At 36.1% G+C, this 15,573-nt stretch overlaps 1 protein-coding gene across 1 annotated transcript in view; it reads right to left on the bottom strand.

Moving 5' to 3' along the window:
• The window catches only part of UGGT2 (UDP-glucose glycoprotein glucosyltransferase 2), a 261,577-nt gene that overhangs the window by 80,645 nt on the left and 165,359 nt on the right, over nucleotides 1-15,573 (bottom strand). Inside the window, exons 27-29 of the mRNA XM_044667227.1 lie at nucleotides 13,551-13,740; nucleotides 6,406-6,564; nucleotides 4,941-5,026 (exon numbers count right to left, since the gene is read on the bottom strand). Coding sequence (XP_044523162.1) covers nucleotides 4,941-5,026; nucleotides 6,406-6,564; nucleotides 13,551-13,740 — 435 coding nt within the window. The remainder of the gene's footprint in view (nucleotides 1-4,940; nucleotides 5,027-6,405; nucleotides 6,565-13,550; nucleotides 13,741-15,573) is intronic.

Here is a 15,573-nt window from a genome sequence, read left to right as displayed (position 1 = left end):
CTCCTCTCTTCTCCTCTCCTTTCTTTTCCTTTCCTTTCCCCTTACTTTCCATCTTAGATTCAATACTGTGTGTTGGTTCCAAGGCAGAAGAGTAGTAAGGGCTAGGCAATGGGGGTTAAGTGACTTGCCCAGGGTCACACAGCTAGAAAGTGTCTGAGGCCATATTTGACCCCAGGACCTCCCATCTCTAGGCCTGGCTCTCTATACACTGAGCCACCCAGCTGCCCCCTGGTATATTTTCTAGGTATGCTTGGAGAGGTTTGTAGAAGGAAGCTCAGCACATTGCTATTTTGCCATCTTGACTTCTTTCATGATCAAAAATCAAAAGTCTATTTGAGATTCATTTAATTTACTAGCATCGGTATCTTATAGATAATGTCATTATAAAGAAAATGTTCCTTATTTGAACAACCATCTTGAATATGTCAACTTTGCTCAACAATCAATTATTCTCTAATGTCATAGTATTAATTTTGCAGATTAAAAAGTATTCCACAATAGAGATAAAGCAATTAGATATTTGTTTCTACTTTTAGTTACTTTTATCTGGTTTAATATTTATTCATATATGCTTACAATAATTTTGTGAAACATATCCTCATCGTTAATATTATATAAATGTTCTATACTTGGTGATATGGTTGTTATAGGACACCCTTCCAAACAACCACATGGTAGAGAATAAATTATGTACAAAAGCATAGGCAAAAATACCTCAATAATAATATTTTATGATACCAGTTTAGGGATGTGTGCTTTGACATAGTGATGAGGTCAAACTAATTTCCCCAAGAAGCCTTCCATTATTAACCCTGAAACACATTTTAGCATGTTCATTCTGCATTTCCTTTGTATTTATATAGCTTCAATATGTTAAATTGCATTTACTTGCAAATATTGCTAATGTTTTTCTGGTGCATCCCTAAGTAGATTATAGGTTTAGGGAATGAGAAATACATTATGTATATTCATATGCATACATACATATTTCATTATCATTAAAGGAATATGACTTGATCTAGGAAGGAAGTTGTGATCACTAAGAAATAGCATGGTTTTCATCAAGTTTAGGTTATGACAGGTTATTTCCTTTTTAGATGAGAGAATCTCTGTTAGGGTTAGACTTAAGGGAACACTTTAGATATAGTTTACCTAAATTTCAGTAAAGTGTTTGACAGAATTTCTGATGTCATCCTTATAGACTAAATGGAGAGATGTAGGATAGACAGCAGAAGAATTAGGTGGATGTCAGACTATCTTAATGACCAAATCCAGAGTAGTCATTTGAAGGTAATATCCACTTGGAAGGGGGTCTTTGTTCAAATGCCTCCGAGATTTTTTCCTCAGTCCCGTGTTATTAACATTAATCATCCATGGATAAAGGCACAGATGACAAAAAGCTGGGAGGGATAGCTAATGCAGTGGATGGAAGGATTAGGCTTGACAAAGGCTTAACAGGCTAAACTAACATACTGAATCAAATAATATGGGTAAATAGAAATTTTATACTTGGGTTCAAAAAATTATCCTCACAAGTACAAGACTAGGGAATCATGTCTTGATAGCAAATCATTAGGAAAAATAGATATGGGCTTTTTTATTTCCACTAACTATTCCTCCTGAATAAACTTTTTTGGAGGTGAGTTCATTTCTTTGCCAACTTTGATCTGTTTGTTTCTAAATCAGAGATCTGGTATGGGTATTAGATCAAACCAGCAGGGAAAGAAATGATTAATAAAGGAGGTGAAGACTGATACTGCCTTCAGTTAGTAAGCAAGAAGTTTAGTGAGGCAAATCACTGGAATCTTCTGATAGATATGCTAAGAGTAATTCCTCAATATATTGTTAAATTAGTAAATGCTCTAATATAATATGGTGAGAATATAGGTAAGTCTCTGAATTCCCTTGATAATGTGGACGTCAGGTGAACAAACATATGCTTTTCTCATTCAGCTCATATGTTGTAGATAGAGAAAAAATTCTTGCAAAAAATTTTTGAACCTGAAAGTACAGTTGGAAATGCTTCAATCATAGTGGCACATATATACTATTCTTGGCCTGAAAAATAAAAACTTAAATATACAAAAATAAATATAGCTAGAGTCTAAGCTGCAGATAATGTTAACCCAGTATTTACAAAATTTAACAGCAGTCAGACCTTGATAATTAATGGTAAGATCATCTAATATTGATGTTAGTTGCTATATAAGTTTTGATTCATAAATTTAATTTTTTATGTTAATAGTTTATATGTGTGTCTTCTCCCATCAAAATAGAAACTCTTTAAGGACAAGGATTATCTTGTTTATTTTTATTTGTATCCTTTACACAACACAGTACTTGGCAAATAGCAAGAACTTAATAATATTTTCTTCTGCGTATCTATCTACAATGGAACCAATGTTAATTTAAATGTCTATACATCTATCTATATATGTTAAGTAAGTGAAATAACCTTAGAGTTAGCAGAACAGATTTTACCAGAACAGATGGAAGAATGCTTATCATGATGAAAAAATAATAAATAACTGAACATACGCACTAATAAACTTAAACTGATATTAAAATTAATGGTTTTCAACATCAAAAATATTTCCTTGTTTTAAGAAGAAAAAAATATCAATATTAGATATTCTCAAGGAATGTTATTTATCTGTCAAAATATTTATTATGACTTTACATTGACTAAGGAACTGTAATCTAGGCTAGCTTGCCCTATTACCTTATAAAAGCCTTCAATAACTAGCTGACTAGTGACAGTACTAAGACCAAAGGAAGAAAATAAAAAGCTTGATTCTGATCATAGCTGTAAGAAAGGAAAAAGTTAACCAAGTTTTGAAGTTCATGGTGACAATTAAAACTGATATAGTGTAAACATTAACTGACTCTCATTTGCATATTGTAAATATTATTGTGCTAGAAGTTATGATTGCATAGTCCTGATGATACACAAATATTTAAAGTTGATGAATCAGAGATTTAGGGTTCCCTTTCTTCTTTTTGTTTTTAGGCATTGGAAGAGAAAATAAAAGCTTGTAAAATTAAAGATGAGAGCTAGAAGGTATCTGAGAAAAGTGAAAATGCCTAATGTACATATGAAGAAACTGAATCTCAAAGAGGTTAAATGATTTGCTGAAGGCCACACAGGTAAATAGTCTAGTTGTTATATAAGGCTTACACTAGTTATACTTATTAATTGTATCTATATCTTTATCACCTAATCACTTTAACAGCTTTAGACCTGGATTATTGATTTGACATTTAACAACATTTAAGTTCATTGGGATAATTGCCAACCCTACTAATTTAAGTTATATAACTCTTTCAAAGTTGCAAAATCATAAATGCTGAGTGAGAGTTAATAACCAATGATTTCTCCTAATAGGTGAAACTTCTATATTTCCCCATATGACCTAGTAAAATATTGGTGGTCAAAGATAAAAAGGATAAGGAATTTATTCTTAAATAAAACTTAAGGAATCTATAATTTAAATTTTTCTTTTAAAATTATAGTTACAATACCTTATATCTTACACCTGAAGTATACTTTACAAAGCACTTTCAAATTTATTATTACATTTTATCTTCACAACAAGACAATCAAGAGATAAAAATGGGGACTCTTTCTTTAATCGATAAAGACATAGCTCAGAAAGGCTAAGTAAATTGTTCAAAGTTACTTGGTGGAATAAGGTGTAGAGACAATCAAACAACAATTGTTTGATATATGTTTACTGTGTACAAAGCACATTATGTTAGATGATGGATAGAAAAACAAAATTAGAGTAGAGATATAAAGGGAAAAAAAATTAAAGGGTTTTTGACTTCAAAGAGCCTGAATTCTATTGGAGAAAACAACATATACACGTACAAGTAGATATAAAAGAAATATTTTTGGGAGACAGCTAGTAGCTGAGGACATAAGCCAAGTTCTCATGTAGGAGACAATGCTTGAATTGAATAATGAAGGAACCTAGGGAGTCTAAGAAGTCACATGCATCTTAGGCATGGTGGATGGCCTGTCCAAAGACATAGAAATAGGAGATAGAATTTTATGTGGGAGGGACAACAAAGCATTAATGAAATGGAGAAATGAACCATATGTTTGAAACAGACTGCTAAAGGTTTTAAATATCAAAAGGAAGTTTGTATTTAATTCCAGCCTAAATTACTGAGTGCCTGTGGAGCTTCTTGAAAAGAGGAAGGACATGTTTAGAGCTTTTAGGAAAATCACTTGGGCAGTTGTGGGAAAGATGGGCTGGACAATGAAGAGACTGGAGGATGGGATACCACTTGAAATTTCAGCAGTCTAGGAGGCAGCTGGATGGCTCAGTGAATTGAGAGCCAGGCCCACAGATAGGAGGTCCTGGGTTCAAATCTGGCCTCAGATACTTCTTAGCTGTGACCTTGGGCAAGTCACTTAACCCCCATTGCCCTAGCCCTTACCACTCTTCTGCCTTAGAAGCAATACACCATAGTGATTCTAAGATGGAAGGTAAGGGTTTAAAAAAAAAGAAATTTCAGCAGTTCAGGTGAGAGGTGATGCAGATGTAGAAGAGGATAGGAGCTGAGAGAGTTGAGAGAAAGGGATGGACAAGAAAGATGTTATGGAGATAGAACTGACAAAACTTGACAAATGATAGATTGAATGTGATTGACCAAAGTGGGGATATAAGGGAGTGTAGAATCAAGGATGATTTCTAGATTTCAAACTAGGATGACTGAAGGCACAGTTGTACTCTCAGAAGGCAAGTTAGGAAAGTGGGGTGGGTCTAGGGAGGAGGAGAATAAGGAATTTAGTTTTGTCAAATCCATCATTGTTAAGGATAATTTTCCTGTATTTTATTATATTTAAATCACCTCATTTGTGCAATTGTGACAATGTTCTTTTAAATCTAGTAAATAAGATGATTATGTTGTTCCAAAATATGGTTACTTACCTAGTTAACTGGTAAATATCTTCAGATTTTCCTTGGCGTAATCTTAGAATCCAAGCACCAGGGTTTGCTTTTAACTGAAAATATCCCTTATAAGAGAAAAGAGAATCACTGAATCAGAGTTCTGTTACTAGATTTAAATGTCCAAGAGGACAGTTATTAAGCCCGTACAGTAGGGATAATTATTTTTTTAATTGGGTTTAAACTTAAAAGTTTTTAGATTGTGTTGGAAGGAACTTTTCAATTTAATATAGTTTATACCTGTACCTCCAAGCAGCATTGCACTGGAATCATACAAAACCAAATCCATAATGCATGTTTAAGTAATTATGAGAGAGATTCTAACTTCCCTCAGTAAAATATTCCAAAACCAAGGTTCTCCTTCCCCTTTAATGAATACATACCTAAAAGCATTCAGTTTTGTTGCCTGAAAACTGATCTGCAGTGATGAAATTAAGATTAATCACATTAATATAAAATCTAATAAAATTAAGGGTCAGCCAATTCTAATTAAATTTTTCTCAATTATTCTCTTGTTTATTAAACACACAAAATACAGGCATTCTCTCATTTTTATCCTTAGTACTTCAGTGTTCAATTGTACTACAGTATAGATCTGGAATAGGCTTGTAAAAATTCAGAGTTTCACTATAGAACAAGAATGACCCAGAGTTCTAGAGCACCACCTGAGTGATACACAAATACAGGCAGACTATTTACTAACCTGAAACTAACCTGGGGTGCCACATGGCTGTTCAGTTTCTATGTAATGATTTCTTTGAACACATCACCCCTAAAAGATAGGCTGTGATCTGTACTTGTGGAAGCAGTACCCACAGTAAAACTCATGAACCCCTTATAGTTATGTCATATTTATGGATATGTTATATTTTCCCTCCTGGTCTAGTAGCTCAATGAGGACAAACTGTATATTAATTATCTTTATATGTTTCCTAGGCTCTAGCAAACTGTTTTGCACATTTTTTATTTTTGTGGAGAAAGGGAGTAGTGATTTCATCTGTTTGGGTACTTTGGGGTGTGGAAGCTCTTTCTTATGCAAATAGTCAAATGATAGGTTGGAGCATGGAGTTAACTTATCCAAATTCACACAGTTAATTTGTAAAAAGAACTTAATTCTAGGTCTCCATAACTACACTGTGATGCCTATCTTTGTATTATGTACAAAGGCGGTGCTTAATAAGTGTTGAATCAATATGGTTTGGGAAAATAACTAATCCTTCCCAATACTCGAGTATCTATGTAGTACAGTGGATAGAGTGCCAGGCTTGCAGAAAGGAAAACTCATTTTCTTGAAATCAAATCTGGCCTGAGACATTATATGACCCTGGGCAAGTCAATTAACACTGTTTGCAAACCATTCCAGTAATTTCATCAAGAAAACCCCAAAAGGGGTCATGAAGAGTCAGGACTGAAAAATGACCAAACAACAACAAACCCAAATACTCACAAGGTTGGCCATCACGATCGTATCAACCATAACAGGATTCTTTTTCATGCCTAGAGTAAATTGAAGTCCTCGAGGAGGTTGTCCAGTAGTTTCATCAAAGCACTGTCCTTCAAGCAGGAGATATTCTAGCTCATATTCTGCTCTAACAGTTCCCTCAATCTGTGAAGATAATATTTGACAATTTAAGTAAGGCATTTTCATCTCTCACATGAGCTAGAAATAAGTTTTATCATAATGTAATAAAAAGGAAGAGTGCTAATAGTCATTTAAATCTTCTTGTTTAAACCATTTTGACAGATTATGGAGCTATATAAATTTCTAGAACAGTCTTACACAGCAAACTATCACTTTTCTATTCCATGATTAACAGTACAGTACTCCCTTTATGGTATAGAAACATCTTGGCTTATGTACCAAATGGTAAGGCAAAGGAAGTTGAGGAACAGAAAGATATACTGCATATTCAGCTTTCATGGATCAAATTTAATATGAAGATTTGGGGTGAAAATGCTCTTGAGGAATAAAGGAATACATTCTGGACCAGATTTTCTAATGATCTTTTAATTGCCAAATCTAAAAGCACACTCTTGATCATTATTATTCTTCTTGACCTGTCTACAGCTTCTATCACTGATTGATCATCTTCTCTTTGATCTACTCTGTTCTCTAGTTTTTCAGGACTACTCTCTCCTGGTTCTCCTCCTATCCATCTGACAGTATTTTCTTAGTTTCCTTTGCTGACTACTCATCTAGGTCATGCCTAATCACTAATCATCATTATTTCTGTGGCTCTCTTCTGAGCCCGATTTTCTCCTCTTTATATACTATTTTGCTTATCGCGTTAGTCATAGATTCAATTATTACTTCTATGCAGATAATCTCAGATCTACTTTTCTAGTCCTAACTTCTCTCCTGACCTCTAGTCTCACATCACCAATTGCCTCTTGGACATATTGAACTGCCCCTTGTCACTTCACACCTGGACTATTTTGAAAACATTTTGAATGTTCTCTATGACTCAAGTCTTTCCCGACTGTAGTCTGTCTTCATTTCTTTAGTCTCCATATTTTCATGAGCTGACCACATCTTTGGAATTTTTTCCCTCCTCATCTGCACCTATTGGCTTCCTTCAAGACTCAGTTAAAAACTTCTCTTCTGCAAGAATTCTTTCTAGTTTCCCCCAACACATATGCCTTGCCTCTGCTGATCATTTTCAATTTATCCTTACAGATCTTGCTTGTAGAGAGCTAGATTCTAGATTAAATTATGAGCTTTATGATAGCAGGAGCTGTTCATTCATTTCTTTGTTGTTGCTCTTCTTTGTATCCCTAGCAATTGGCATAGTAGCTGGCAAATAGTAGGTACTTAATAAATGCTTACTGGCTTGATTTGGCCAAATGTAAAGCAAAGAAATGGTAGAATGGAAGGATGTACTCTCTAGCACTACAGAGACAAACTAAGTATAAAAAGGATGTCCTGGGGGCAGCTGGGTAGCTCAGTGGATTGAGAGCCAGGCCTAGAGATAGGAAGTCCTAGGTTCAAATCTGACCTCAGACGCTTCCTAGCTGTGTGACCCTGGGCAAGTCATTTGACCCCCATTGCCTACCCTTACCACTCTTCTGCCTTGGAGCCAATACACAGTATCGACTCCAAGATGGAAGGTAAGGGTTTAAAAAAAAGGATGTCCTGATTATAGTTAATTTATAGTAGGGGAAGGAGGATTTCAAAAGAGCCAGAACTGAGTCGGATCCCCCAAAACCTGTTTTAAAGTGGATCAAAATCAATCTGATTAAATAGAACAGAGGAGGTTTGAACTGAGTTTTGACGGTATTTATACTTAAGGTATAAGTAATACCAGGAAAATATATACTAGGCAGCTAAGTGGCACAGTGATTAGAGTGCTGGACTTGGAGTCAGGATGACCTGAGTTCAAATCCATTTTTAGTCATTTATTAAGTATGCAAGTCATTTATTAAGTATATTTATTTTATTTATTTATTTTAAACCCTTAACTTCTGTGTATTGTCTCATAGGTGGAAGAGTGGTAAGGGTGGGCAATGGGGGTCAAGTGACTTGCCCAGGGTCACACAGCTGGGAAGTGTCTGAGGTCAGATTTGAAACTAGGACCTCCTGTCTCTAGGCCTGACTCTCACTCCACTGAGCTACCCAGCTGCCCCCCTATTAAGTATATTAATTATATTTATTAAGTATATTAAGTATTCAATCATTATTAAGTATCCATTTCAGTCATATATTAAGTTTAAGCTGTTTATTATATGCCTCAGGTTCTTCCCCTATAATATGGTAATAATAACAGTTATCTTTCAGAGTTATTGAGAAGATAATACACTTAAGGCACTTTTTAAAGAGCTATATAAATGCTAGCTATTATTGTTAGGAGCACAAACCCGAATTAATTGGAAAACATGGCCACATTGTCCACAGGGAGAGGCAGAAGGAGAAAAGAAGTAGAAAGCAGAGTGAATTTCTTCATTCCCCATTAAGGAGTAGTTCTGGCCAGGTATTGTAATAAAGAGCTCTCCATGGTGGGGGCTTTGAAGCTCATTAGAAGGGAATGATTGTGTGGGCATAGTGCTGGCTTTGGAGTTGGAGAGCTTGAAGTCCTGCTTCTGGGACTTGTGTGATATTGGGCAAGTCATTGAGCCTCTATGGATCTCAGTTTCACTTGCTAAATGAGGAGAATGAAATGAATAGACCCAAAGGTCCCTTCCAGCTTGATTCTTATCATCCTATAAAGAGGTAAAAGGATGCTTAGCAGGGAATGGGCAGGAGGTTAAGTCCAGCACATAGAACTAAGAATTAGTAATATGATAGATTCAGAACGTAAAGAAAAAAAACCAGGAAAATATTTAGGCAACAATCTAAGTAAGAAGGTATTTAAAAAGCTTTGAGTTGAAAGATATTTCCATTCCTTGTTCATTGTGGCTATCTACATTTCTTGGTACCTTTAGGAGACACTCTTGTGCCAGAATAATTGAAATGTTATGTAGGCTGTGAATAAAAATGAGAATCAATAAGGAAAACTGATAGCACCAACTTCAGCAATAATTAAATGTAAAGTTCTTTTTACACTTCTTTAGTTTATGTATTTGAAATACTATTGGTTATCTATTATTCTGGAACCAATATTCTCTTGGAGATTATTACATGAATTCAACTTATTTTTAACTATTCAGGGCAATTATTTATATCTGGAAGCATACTATGTAATATATGATCACTTAGGTTTAAAAGAGGGATCTCTCTCTTTATTTTCTTAATTTTACCTACATCAGTGGTTGAATAATGGTCATTGCTCACCCTTTTTTTCACAAGGTTATAGCTGAGATAAATGTCTTTACCTATATATATGTAATGTGTGAGGGAATACAATTACTTTTTCTCTAACCTTACTGTCCCGCAATAGAAAAAGAATTGGATTTAGAGTCAGAGGAATTGTCTTCAAATTCTTTCTCAGACACTTGTAACCTTTGTGACTATGTGCAGGTCATATAAGCTCTCTGGGTCTCAGATCCCTCATCTATAAAAACAAGAGTGTGGACTACTGACTTCAAAGGTCTCTTGGATATCAAAACCAATAATCTTATGGTTGCTTGCCTGGGGCTTTGTGTCCTTATGCAGAGGACCAAGAAGGTAATCATTTTCCTTGTTCTATAAATGCTTCCTGGGCTTATTAGTAGTATCAGCTCGCAAGGAGAAGTGTTAAGAAACTTATAGAAATGTCCCCCAATAGATATTTATAAAAGTCATTGCAATAATTGAATATAACATCCAACTTTTTGAATTCTGTTCAAATACCTTTTTCTACAAGAAGCCTTCCTTGGTATGTCCTTATTTCAGTCCAGCTGCTATTGCTCTCCTTTAAAAATTTTTATCTTGCATTTTTTTTGAAAATGGTGTTTGTTGGAATTTTCCAGACCACCCCTTCAGCCCACCTGATGAAATGGAAGAGGCAGGTAAAAGGGACAAGATGGTGCTACCTTAACTGAAGTATGAAGAAAGCCTTTACTATGATTTCCCTTTACAAAATGTGAATTTCTCTGATGGAATTTATAGAAGCTGCTTGCCTTTGGCTGACTGGAAATCAGCCATGTCCCTGGTAACCTATAAAAACAAGGCTGTCAGCCCTGGGAGATAACCAAAGCAGAAGACCTTTGTCATGTATAACCTCTAGAAGTCTAGAACAGAAATAGTTCTGGAGGAAGAACTCAGGCCTTTAGAAGAGTTCACTCTATGCCTTTTCCTTCATTCTTCTCCCACCCATCTCTCTTTCACTCCACCCATCAACCTTGGGGTTTTTTCATGTCACTACTCATCTTGTAGGAGACACCAGATCCAATATAGAGCAGACTCAGGGATTCAAGGAGAGATAATGGAGGCAGATCTAAGGAGTATGGCAGCAGAGAGGAGAGCCAACTATGGAGAGCCAAGGGAGAATCAACTCTGAGAGTCATTAGTCAAGATGTGGAGAGGCAATGGCCCAGGGAGACTGAATGATTTGTCCAGAAAAGACATTGAACTTAGGGAGCAGTCAGACCACCAGAAAAAGAGAATGGATATAGGACTGCTTAAGAGATGTAGGTATATGCGTTATCTTCATCACATGTTCTCAATTAATCAGCCAATGAATACTCATTAAGTGTCCTTTGTGGCCAATCAATATGCTTGGCTTTAGGGATACAAGTACAAAGAATGAAACAACACCTACTCGAGAGGAGCTTAGTATTCCAATAGAGGAAACAATAAGTACCTATAAAATATATACAGCATATAGATCTAAAATTAGCAAATACAGATATCTGTACATTTGTGTATATGTATACACATATACATATAGTAGGACAGCTAGGTGGCATAATGGATAAGAGCACTGGGCTTAGAATCAGGAAGACATCTTCATGAGTTCAAATCTGGTCTTGGTCACTAACTAGATGTGTGAACCTGGGCAAGTTGGTTAACTCTGTTTGCCTCAGTTCCTCACTTATAAAATAAGTTGGAGAAAGAAAGAGCAAACCAGTCCAGTTTTCTTTGCCAAGAAACCCTCAAATGGGGTCACTAAGAATCAGACACAACTGAAAAACTCATCAAATCAGATTAAAATATACATGTAGTAGTTAAATAAAATATCACTTGTGCTGGGTAATTAAGAAAAGCGTCACATAGAAAGTGATGTCTAAGCAACATCCCAAATGAAGAGTGAGATTATATGAAACAGAGGCAAGGAAAGAGTGGCATTCCAAACATGGGTACAGTCAGTAAAAAGGCCTAGAATTGGGAAATGAAATGTGTGTGAAAAAGAGAGGTCAGTTTGAAAAGACTATACACTGAGTTCTGGAGAGAGAATAATATACAGATAGTGGAAAGTAGGTTGGGAACAGGTTGGGAAACGTTAAAGAGAAGAGTCTTAATTTTAATGTAGAGGCGACAGGAGGCCAGGAGGTGGTTGATTAGGGGAGTGACATTGTCAAATTTCTGCTTAAGGAAAATTATCTTGGCAACTGTGTTGGATGGACTAGAGAGAGTGGTATAAGACTGGAAGCAGAGAGTCTAAAGAAGACACAAAAGGTGATGAGGTCCTGAGCTAAGGTGGTACCTGTCTGTAGAGAGAAAAGTCATAAATGGAGATATTGTGAAGGCAGAAATGTCAAGCCTTGACAACTAATCAGATATGTGGAAGGAAGAGTAGAAGATAATGAGACTATAAACCTGAAATAATGGAAGGATGGTGGTATCTTTAATAATTATAATAGCTAACACTTATATAGCACTTACTATGAACTAGGTACTGTGCTAAGCAATTTGAAATTATTATTTCAGTTGATTTTCACAACAACCTTGGGAGGTAGATTTTGTTATTATCCCCACTTTAAGATGAAGGAACTTAGGCAAACAGAAGTTAAGTGACTTATCCAGTGTCATACAGGTATTCAATATTTAAGATTAGATTTGAATTCAAGTCTTTATGGCTTTAAGCTCAGTGCTCTATCAAATGTATCACTTAGCTACCCCTGTAGGGAAATTTGGAAAAACAATTTATTTCATTGATAGCTTGAGTTTCAGATGTCTCTGAGACATCCAGTTTGAAATGTCCAGAAGGCAATTTGTGATCTGGGACTAATGCTCAGTGGAGAGACTGGGGCTGGACATATAGATCTGTATAGAGATGAGAGTGAGACCCAGGGGACCTAATCACTTTACTAAGAAAGAGAATATAGAGAGAGAAGAGGACCGAAAGCAGAATTTTGGGAAACTCCTATGGCTGGGGACATGATGTGGATAATGAGTCAGCAAAGGAGAGAGGGTGGAGTGATCACATATGTAGGGGACAAACCAGGAAAGAAGAATCACAAAAACTTAAGTGAAAGCTTCCAGGAGAGAAGGTGGTCGAGAGTGTTAGATGCAACAGAGAGATCAAGAAGGATTAGTAGCGAGAAAAGACCAGCAGCTTTGGCAATGAAGAGATCATTGGCAACCTTAGAGATAGCAATTTACATTGAGAGGTGGGGTAGAAGGCCAGCTGGCAGAGGGAGGGGGTGAAAGTGGAAGAAATGGAGGCACACTCCCTATACGTGCCCAGTCTTTTTACTAATGCTGGGTCTAGTTGTGGAAGTAAGATTCCCAACTTTTCAGAGAATTTTTTATAGCTATTTTTTAAAGCTAATTATGTCTACTGGCTGACTATTAAAGATGAGTGTATAGTTTGGGGCCCATGAACTATACTTTTGGGAGTGTGGACCCATGGAGTACTCTGAGCTGGGATAGATTGTCCCCTGGGTACTCAGATGTGATATGCCAGTTCAAGTTTGGGAAGCTGTTCCTAGAGGGCATGCTACATTTTAACACTTGACATATATATCAGTATATTAGTCCAGCCAGGGTTGTGTTCTCAATTATTAGTTTATAGTAATAGGCTGTTCCCTTCACCTCCAAGTTCTAAAGTTATTCAGGAATCTATTATTTATGAAATAAAGATAGGCAAAAGTGTTCAAGAGGATTGGATCTGAGATGTTGAATCTGGAAGAGCTGGATGTACATCATGTTCAGTGTCAGACTGCCTTGGGAAGTATGGAGTATGCGGACGACTTATTGAGTTTTCTTGCAAATAACTGAAACATACGACTCACATCCTTTAAGTGGATATTATCGAGATCACAGGAACTGTGTACTGCTTCAACTAACCAGCCTTCAGGAGTAATCATGTTGAGGGTCAGAAGAGATGATTCAGGCATTTCTAGAAACTTTGCCACAGGCCCCAAAGAAAGATCGTTATTGGGCCCTAGAGGCAGTTCTGGTTCCAAAACAAACCGGTAAAAGCTGTTGATAAAAAAAATGCAAATATAAGTATTATAACTCCAGACTAATACACCTTTCAACTGAAACCTTTTAAACAAAAATAGCTCAATTGCAGTATCAGAAATTATTTGATTAAAAAAAAAAACCTAAACAGAGTTAACATCTATCATTGGGTAGAAAAGCATAATGTGGAAGATATACTATAAGAGTGCTGAGTATTACTGAGTATAATTTATTAGGTATTGATGAGAAAAATTTCAATCCCTTTAAGAATTAAGTAGGGGTTTCATAATGTAGTTAATAAACGAATTCTACTTACTGATTGTTCACCTAACTGCCTCATGCTAGCTGCTTTGGGGCCATATATCTACTTCTTAACTCTTCAAGCAAAAGAAAGAAAAATAGGGAAAAATATTGTAAAAGTATAATGAAAAAGCCTGCTAAATTGAGATAGACAAATTGCCTATAGTAGAATTACTCCTGTTTTACCTTTAAGGAGCAAAAATATTAAGAACTAGCTACAAGGAGGATGGTTATTATATTAAGTATTAACTCATAGATGGCAGGGACCATCCTGTTTTTGTCCATGCAACTCTAAGGTCTAGAATAGTGCCTTACACACACACACACACACACACACACACACACACACACACACACACACACGGTGCTTAATAACTGTGTTGAATTAGTTAATAGCCAGCGGCTGTTTTATACCTCCTAATATGTATTTGTGAAAAATCTCTCTTACAATTTATTAAAAATAGGACAGAATCAGTGTAATTAACTTTGTTTAATGCTTTATATGCCCTAAAGTTATTTTAGGTCACAATGAAGTGAAAATAGCAATTTGTATTTAAAAATAAAATCTCCTCCCCAAAATACAGTATTTCAAATTTATTAAGCCTTATGCTTCCATACCCCATTGGCTATTGTTCTTCTTAAGCAATGTAATAGGGAAATAGGAAAGCAGATTTAGCCAGACTGTCATTCCAAACATTCCAAACTTGGAATTCAGCAAGGGACATCTCTGGATGCAACTGCTGACAGTTAGGTGCTTTTCCTTAGCTGTTGGAGGTGAAGAGCCCAAAAAGTATTGGTCTCCTGTAAGACCCATCTATCCTGGGAAAGTTCAAGTGGAGCAGTGAAATATGGTTTGGTTGGTGGACATATCAAACCAGTTCAGCTCCTTAGCTTTACCATTTGGATTTACTTACTAAGATACCTGGATATCTGAACATCGCTGGATCAATGGAAAATCATGCTGTGAGACATCTAATCCCTTGACTTTACAGGCTGGCCCTGTCAGCCTGAAGTTAGGGTCAGTGTAGGGTCTTTCCCAACTACCAGCCCTTGGACTCATTTCCTGGACCAGTAGTGTTAGAGTGACCATTTCTCCTTAACCTTACCCTTTTTCAACTTAGTATTAAACTGTTACTTTTAACTTCCTGTTGTTTCTTCTCAACCCAGTGAACTCACCACAGTAAGTAGGTATCCATGGCTGATGCAGTCTGAAAGTCAGTTGGATCTCAGCTGCCACTAACTCAAACTCTCACAACCCATTCCCAAATACTGTGTTTGTGAGTGTGGGTGTGATTTCCCATTTTTATTTGTTATCCCTTTTCACTCATTCATTCTTTCTTCATTCCCTTCACCCTCTGTAAACTCATGTGAGCAAATTTATCTTTTCCGCATCAACCTAATTATGGTCCCCGATGTCCTGTCTCTATTACTTTTTTACTGTTATGGCAAATATTGGCTTCTTAGATCCTCAACATTCTTAGATCAAGTTTTGAGGAATAGATTTCTTTATATAGAGAAAACCACATTTTGCATATTCTGCCAGTATCCAGC

This window comes from Gracilinanus agilis, chromosome 3 (genome assembly GCF_016433145.1).
Source record: "Gracilinanus agilis isolate LMUSP501 chromosome 3, AgileGrace, whole genome shotgun sequence".
NCBI classification, from domain to species: Eukaryota; Metazoa; Chordata; class Mammalia; order Didelphimorphia; family Didelphidae; genus Gracilinanus; species Gracilinanus agilis.
Note: the sequence above shows the minus strand (reverse complement) of the source record. Positions and strands in the feature narration are given on the sequence as shown.